The following is an 8,454-nucleotide window of genomic DNA, read 5'->3' on the forward strand; positions in this document are numbered from 1 at the left end:
TTCAAAGTGCATACATAGCTTAATTACACCCGACTGAGACTATTATCCAACATCGTATTTTATTATCTAAGTGATGAAAACGGAATTTTAACGACCGGGTGGTAAACGATGCCAATATTATAAAATATTTAATTAATAAGCGCTATAAACTGTTATAACTCTAGTTAAAAAAAATTTTACAAATATTTTGAAATTGTTATGTATTAACAACTTCAAATTCCTCTAAAATATTTACATAGAAATTATAATACTACAACTCAGAGGAAGGTCCTTGCAAATTCCACACTAGGTGCTTTCTCCAAAACCCTAAAGAGACGCTCTTAGCTCTAAACCCACCGCTAGCTATGCTTCGTATTTTGAGGTCAAACAGGCTAAGTAAAGTGTGTTAACGCCATAAGCATATAAAAAGGAGTTTATAAAGCTTAAATATTTACGGGAAGAACAATAAAACTATATTAGCAATAATTCATCCTCCTCAACTAAAGCTACTCTACGAAAGAACTGACTTAAAACCCTTTTTTTAATCTCGTTTATAAGAAATTATGCTATTCCAACACCCTTGAATGGGGTGATTGTAACTTCTTCTGAGTATGCACTATAAAAATAAACGATTGTAATTTGAAAGAATCTTATTTTTACTTTTTAAAAATGGTGAATATATTAGGGTCGTCGTCATTAACGGGGGTTGGGGGCTTCACCCATGCACAAATTGTAACATTTCGAAAAAATTTGGTCTGATATTTTTCGTATTTATAATTTCCATAAATGTATTTTTTGTACACCTATGTAGAACCCCTTATTTAAATTACCAATTTGTGATCTTTCTCGGGACCATTAACAGTACGGAGTTAAAAAGGGTAACTCATATTAATACTTGAGATTCTTTCTCTCGAAAAAAAATTCTTCTAGTAAGTTGTTCCCCTCGTTGTCTTCTGAGTACTAGCACAAATGAGTTCGGGCGTTAACAAAGTTTATACTCTAAATGATGGAAACGTTATCCCCTCACTTGGCCTCGGCACTTGGAATTCAGAGAAAGGAATCCGTTTTTAGTATATATTTAACTCTTTATGTAAAGTTTATTATTTAGGAAAAGTTAAGGAAGCTGTTTTGGAAGCTTTAAAGATTGGCTACGTCCATATCGACTGCGCTTACATATACAGTAGCGTTTTCTTTTTTTCACACTTTTTACTTGCTTCAATATTTTTGAAAAAGATAATCAAAGAGAAGTCGGTGAAGCTATTAAAGAGGCTATTGATCAGCATATTGTCGAAAGAAAGAATTTGTTTGTTACTTCTAAGCTGTGGAATGATCATCACCGTAAAGTTTTTAAAAATCCTTATAATATTACCGTTACTTTTTGCAAAAAAGATTTACACCTAATTAATTTTTATATTTTAGGTAAAGAAGATGTCGAAAAATACTGTAAAGTAACTTTAAAAGATTTAGGACTTGATTATTTGGATCTCTATCTCATCCACTGGCCTGTGTCCAGCAAGCCCAATTCCCACTTTCCTACTCAACCGTAGGCTTTATATTAAAAATTAATTTTATTATAATTATTATTACATTGGATTATTTTTAAAATTTACTGTTGGTTATTTTTCACTATTCAGTGACGAATTTATCGACGTTCCTATTGAAGAAACATGGAAGGCGATGGAGTCACTAGTTGAAAAGGTTCATAGAGTTGCTATTAATAAAATATTTTGTTAGTATTAGTTATCATCTGTAATAATATTACAAAGAAATCCATTTTTGGGTTAAAAAAAATTTCGTCTTAGTTATAAACTGGAATTCAACCTTTTAAAATTTAAAAAAAATGATTAATTATTTTCATAAAAAAAATTAGTAACTTTTATAAAAAAGTAGAAGTGCGCAAAATTTCAAGTGAATATTTCTATAAACTTTTATGGTTGTGTTCTTCGGTGTTATTACTTCAATTAAATAATTTTTGTATGAACTTCATTTAGCAAATTTATAAAGTTTGTTTCTACAGAAAAAAGTTATGCGGCATCTAACCTTAATGAGTTTATTGTAAAACTGGTTTAGTGAATAGCGAAATTTCACTACTGTGCTAGCATTACATCTGCTAGTAATCTTCAGCTTATTTTTAAGCCGATTTAAATTTTCTTTTTTTTTTTTTTTATTAAATAAGGTATACACTAGAAGACTTTCAGAGTATTTTATAAAAGTTACCTTATGCATAAACTTTCTTAATTTCTGTAACCAACGGCGCTCAGACTGAACTAATCAGATATCTAATCTTTTTCTAAAAAAATTTATAGCTTTAGAAAGCCTTATATGTCACTTGTCATTCAGCTGCTACAAGTAAAACTTTGATATTCTAAGCATTAAATTTTTCCTGCTTCAAAGTTTTCCATAAAAAAATCGGCTGTCGTACTTTTTTGAAGAGATATGCAACCTCTATGATTGCCACAAGTAAGAGCAGTGTAGACTTCCATTTTCAATAAATTTTTATAAATTTTCTTGGAGTCTATAAGCAACCAATATATGCAATTTTACGGCTTTGCACTTTTCTTACTCTTTTTTTAAAACCGTTAATTTCATTAATGGGTACTTGTAGACTACGTGTGTTTAAATTATAGGAAAGTTTTTTTCAGGTGTCGGATATATATGTTATGCAAAGAGTCATTCTCACTATCAAAAGTTTTTAAAAGAGTAGTATTTATATTAAATTTATGAGTTTTTGGCGCGATAGATTATCTGTTGGATTAAAATTAAAAATTTTCGTGATACCTGCAAGTTTTAATTTTTATAAAATATTTAAGCCCATTTTTTAATTTCCTCCTAATTTAACTTTTTTGTTATTAATATTACAAATTTATGTTTTTATTTAATTTTTATATTTTTAACTTTTATAAATTTTTTATCAGTCCAAGTTTTCAAGTTAATTTGGTTTTTTAGGGACTCGTCAAGTCCGTCGGTGTCTCAAACTTTAGCATTCACCGCATTGAAGAGGTTACAATTTATCCTCCAAACTATTGCTTCTGCTTATAACTGAAGCCTTTTAAATTTTTTATACTTTTAAAACTAATTTGGGCGCTAATACTGTTTCTTTATGTATTAAATATTAATTGATAAAAATTTTAAAAAGCATTAATTTTAAAAATTAATAGAGTTTAACTTGATTGCTTGTTTATTTACCTTTCTTTACTTCTTATTTCTAATAAAGTAAGCTCATTTTTTTGAATAATTTAAATGTCATTTTAAATTTTTAGCTTTTATGGAAATTTATCTTCTTTTTAAATAAATATAATAGATTTTGAACTTCTGCAAGATCAAGCCGGTGGTTAACCAAGTGGAGTGCCATCCGTATCTCACGCAGAAGCCGTTGCAGCAGTTCTGCTTATCGAAAGACATTCTCTTGACTGCTTACTCTCCGCTGGGCTCTCCCGGCCGTCCAAGCGCCTTTAACAAGGAAGACTCGCCTAAACCGCTTATGGAAGGTTTTCGAAACCTTTTTTTTAATTTTTAAAGTAGAATCTGTTAGTTTAGATTAATCATCATAATTCCAGGGTTATGATTCTTATATTTTTATTTTAAACTTCTCTAAAGTTATTAACTTAAATTTGAACACCGTTAAATTCTATTTAAATTACTTTGAATTTGTACATTACGTTGTAAAGTTTTTAATATTTTCTTTATTTCATTTTTGTAAAATTCCTTTGAGTTATTATTTATGTTAATTTTATTACAAAACTAAATTTTAAATTTTTTAAACTGATTAATTAAACTTAAATAATAATTATAAACTTTGGATTCAAACTTTTCAAGTTAAAATTATTTTTATTTTTTAAAATTAAATTCTTTCAGGGGCCAGAATTAAATTAATGTTATAACTTTTACTTTGTTATTTGGCTTTATATTATTACTTTACGTTCGCTAAAGTTTTTATTAGCATATAATGAAATTTTTAAAATTTTTTAAAAATGTATAAGAAAAAAAAATAATTTAATCTTTTGAAAATATTTTTATAATTAAGTTTTATTTTAAATTTAAAATAAATAAATATGATTATATATAAAACCAATAGAATTAAAAATAATAAAATAATTATATGTTCAAGTAAACTTGTTCTATATAACATAAAAATTAATATTAATTATAAACTAAATTAACACTTTTCTATAATTATAAAAAATGTTTTTTTTGCTAAATAAAATTTTTTCACAAGATGAAAAGCTGATCTCCATAGCCCAAGCCAAGCACGTGAGCGTTGCGCAGGTGTTAATCGCCTGGCAACTCCAGAACGGCAACGTTGTGATTCCGAAAAGCGTGACGCCGGAGCGTATAAAAGAGAATTTCGATGCCTTTAAAGTTATATTATCCAATGAAGAAATGGACGCTATCGGTTATAGAAATCTGTTTTATTAATTAGTTTTATAGACCATTTAATTAATTGATTCAAATTAATTTCTAAATTTATAGAATAAAATTATATTATTATTTTAATATTAATTTTGATTAAAACAATTATTAATTTTTTTTGTTATTTAATTTAATTGTTTTACATTTTTGCCTTTATTTATTTTTTAATTTAAAATTTATTAATAATTAATAAATTTCATAACAAGGGAATGAAATTTTTTTGGTATTTTCTGAAATTTATTATTAATTTTTTACAAAATATAAATAAATTTAATTTATTAGCAGTTAATTTTTAAAAAGTAAATTTTTATATTATGAAAATTTAGTAAAATATAATTTAATTAGCATTTAATTTGAAATTTGAAATTTTACGTTTATATTTTTTGATAGATTATTAATTTTAGATTTATTATATAATCAATTTTTTTATTATATATCTTGTAGCAAATTTTATTAAAGTGGAATCTCCAGTTTTTTATATATATATATATATCTGGATAATTAATAATAATTTCCTTTTTAATATTAGAAATTGTTAACTTTTTAGTTTTGAATTAAGTATTAGTTGGTAAATTGAAATTACTATAGTTTTGTTAAAGTTATTATAATATAATTTTTCACATTTTTTTGATTATTATTAATTTTAAGGCAGTTACGTATACTTTTTTATTAGAGAAAGAAAAAGATTATATAAAATAAATTTTGTTAAATTTAAATTTCTCTATTATATATTTTAAATTCTTAATAAAAGTAAATTTTAAATATCTTAAATTTATCGGCGAATTTATATTTACTTGAAAATTTTTGTATTTTCATAAAAAAGATAAAATTTTTTTTTAAATTTATTAATAGTTAGTAAAGTGAATAAAATAACTTTTTATAATTCCAGAATTAAAAATTCTAAATTTTTTTTTTTAAAATAATTATTTTGTTTATTTTTAAGAAATATTTAGAAATATTTATATTTGTTATTAACTTTTTTTTAGAAAAAGTAGAGAAGTATATAAAATTTTATTTATAAAATTGTTAATTGCTATAAAAAAAAGTACTTTATTAAATTATACTTAAAGTAGATTTATGAATAACTTTTTTATTTAGTATTTGAATTGTTTTTTTGCTTTAAGGGAAAAAGTTTTTCTTATTAAATTTTCTATAATTTTTAGACGCTCTAAACAAGAATGCTCGTTACGTTAAAGGGCATATCTTTTATCCTTCAGACACAACGGGTTTACCTATTATTATTATTATTATTATTATTATTATTATTATTACTATATAATTTTATTAGTGATCTACTAGTAATTGTAAATTTATATTATAAATAATTTTTTTTAAAATAATAATTATTAAATTATAAATTATAACAAAATACATTTACTAATAATTATACGTAATTAGGAGTAAATTTATAGTAATGATATTAATAAAGTAGGACAAAGTAGTAAAAGAAATCAATTTACACAAAATATAATTAGTAGAATTATTATTTATTATAATAAATAATAAATAATGAATTAAAAAATAATAACAAAAATTTAAAAACTAACTTTTCTTGTTTATTACTATTTTATATTTATATTCAAAGATAAGAAAAAGAATATTTTTATAAAGAATAATTATAAATACTCTAATTACTTTTTTATACAATGCAACTTTTATTATCTTTTTATAAAAGTTTATATTTTTCTTTTATTATTTATAATTAAAGTAAAGTTTTTATTCAGAAAAAAAACCAAATTTTTAAATTTAATGTCTTAGTTATTTTAAAGTATTATATTTACTTGTGAACTTATATTTTACTATTAACTTTTATTAAAGAATTTAATACTTTTATTACCATTATTTATTTAAGCAGACTAAATTTTATTAATTTAATTTTTTTATGAAAATATAAAATTAATAAATTTTATTATATTTTTATTAAACTTTTATTACTTAAAAGTAATACATTTTTATTTATTTATATTGAATTGAATTTACAATTTTTAGATCATTATTATTCCTTAAATTTAGATTTAGATTTTTGTTTTTGCTAATATTTGGTAGGATAATAGCATTCTATTATTATTATTACTTTTTATTATGTATATAAACTTATTATAAACAAATTATATTATTTTAGGCCCGATCAAGACATACGATCAGCTGTGGAATTGAAAGAAATAAATTCTTTTCTGACATTTAAAATTAAAGTTTTATATTAAATTCTTTAGTACTTTTTTTAATTCACTATTTATACTAAAAATTTATTATGGACTGGAAAATGCGCTAAATATTTTGGATAATTAGAAAATTATTTACATTAATTTTATAAATTTATAAAATTACAGTTATTTTAACGAAAAAGATTTAAGATTGGTAGTTATTTTTTAACTAGAGTAATAAATTAATTAATAAGCTAATTTAAAGTTTAATGAAAAAGCTTTTGTAGTAAAAGTTTAGAAGAAAGGAAATAAATAGTGGGAAAGTGGAGAGAAGATGAAAGGCAAAAGTAATTATAAATTTAAATTAAAAATTTTGAAGGGTAAATTAAATCTATGCTGACTTTATAACTCTAGTAAAGAATTTAAAATTATTGCAAGAAAAGTACTTTTAAAACTTTATAATTGGCTATTGATGTACCACATTTAAAAGAGGATTGTGCTTTTAACATTTAATAGTAAATAAATTTGTAAAAAAAAAAATTATGGTTTAAAATTTTAAAGAATGAAAATTTTAAAAAAATATACAATGAAAAGTTTCAGTATGATAAGCCTGTACAGAAAAAACGAACTAATAAATAATATGTATATACACTACAAAAGTTTATTTAAAGATTGTAATATATAAAAAGTTAAAAATATTAATATAAATATATAATATAATTGAACATTTAGAAGTTTTTGTTTAGAAATTTTATTTGTTAACAGTCAACTATAAATAACAGAGCTATAAAAACTCATTTATAGAATTTACTTTATAATGAATTTGCTAAAAGTTTTTTTGTAATCTTAAGATCTAAATAAAGTTGTATATAAAAAGTAAAAGGAAACCTGTTTTGCGGAGTATTTAAATATATAAGGAAGAAATTATAAAAAGATGAAGCACTTAAAAGTTAAGCCGAATTTCATTTTAACAGAGTAGAGAACTGAAATTAAGAATAAGTCTTTTTTTTCTAAGCCACTAAAATATATAAATTCATAATGCTTATATTTTACTTTCGCCTATAAGATGGAAAATACGATTAGCAAGACAATAAAAGGACAACTTCTTAAACAACCTTTTCATCTTAAGGCGGAATATTTGATTAAAGAATTAAATTTACGATTTAGTAAAGAAATTAACTTCTTTTGCCTTAACCCTAATTTATAATAATAATAGTTATTTTGCTAACAAAATATTTAAACAGTAAAAGTGGAAAGAACAGGTAAGTGAATAACCTATATTAACTTCTTTATGTGAGAAGGAAGTAACTTTTTACGTTTTATTTATTATAAACCTGATTTAAGAAGTACAAAAAGAATTTGCTCATAACTCTTTTCTTAAAACAATTATTATAAGCAGAACTCCCAAGATTATATTAATGAATCGTTTTTTAAAAGCAACGTAAAAAGAACCTAAAAGTTTGGGTTAAAGAATTATCCCAGCACTTATTAGTTTCAGAGCTGAGTATTAATTATGCTAAATATTAAGACTATAATAATTATAAAACTAGATTTTTTTTTTAATAACAACGTTATAAATAAAAGGAAAGTATGGGTTTAAGTATTGTTATTAACTTATTTTGCTTAGTACAATTATTAAGAATCCTTCGTAGAGATTTTTAACTATTTTTTATTTATACCATTGGCTTACTACAAGCGTAACTTATAGTCAATTGCTGCTTAATCTATTTTTTTATAATTAAGAATGCGAGTATTATAAGTCCCTCAACGATTCTTTGCCCAATCAACGATTACGGATGCGTTATCATTACAGCTAGATAGTATATAACAAAGAATAATTAAGTTTCAATGCCTTTGTTTTATTAAAAATAAATATATAAATAAGTTAATAAAATAAACCATAGCCTTAGCCAATTTCCTC

At 23.0% G+C, this 8,454-nt stretch overlaps 1 protein-coding gene across 1 annotated transcript; it reads left to right on the top strand.

Annotated features, from left to right (window-relative positions):
* Positions 1-793: 793 nt before the first annotated feature.
* On the top strand, positions 794-6,566 carry LOC135119562 (aldo-keto reductase family 1 member B1-like). Its single transcript, XM_064043967.1, has 11 exons — positions 794-857; positions 910-1,042; positions 1,094-1,159; positions 1,213-1,317; positions 1,399-1,522; positions 1,614-1,677; positions 2,926-2,979; positions 3,281-3,467; positions 4,196-4,372; positions 5,553-5,615; positions 6,512-6,566. Exons 2-11 carry the CDS (start codon positions 949-951, stop codon positions 6,544-6,546), a joined length of 969 nt encoding a protein of 322 aa, XP_063900037.1. The 5' UTR covers positions 794-857; positions 910-948; the 3' UTR covers positions 6,547-6,566.
* Positions 6,567-8,454: the final 1,888 nt, after the last annotated feature.

The sequence above is a fragment of the Zophobas morio genome, unplaced genomic scaffold (genome assembly GCF_036711695.1).
Source record: "Zophobas morio isolate AGI-343-1 ecotype UQ-CSIRO unplaced genomic scaffold, CSIRO_AGI_Zmor_V1 ptg000273l, whole genome shotgun sequence".
Taxonomy (NCBI): Eukaryota; Metazoa; Arthropoda; class Insecta; order Coleoptera; family Tenebrionidae; genus Zophobas; species Zophobas morio.

Bases quoted from the DNA above. Each gene is read 5' to 3' on its own strand.
- LOC135119562 (XM_064043967.1), top strand. From the start codon at position 949: ATGAGTTCGGGCGTTAACAAAGTTTATACTCTAAATGATGGAAACGTT. The intron at 1,160-1,212 runs GTAGCGTTTTCT...TTTTTGAAAAAG, and splicing joins CGACTGCGCTTACATATACA to ATAATCAAAGAGAAGTCGGT. The intron at 4,373-5,552 runs GTTATAGAAATC...TATAATTTTTAG, and splicing joins TGAAGAAATGGACGCTATCG to ACGCTCTAAACAAGAATGCT.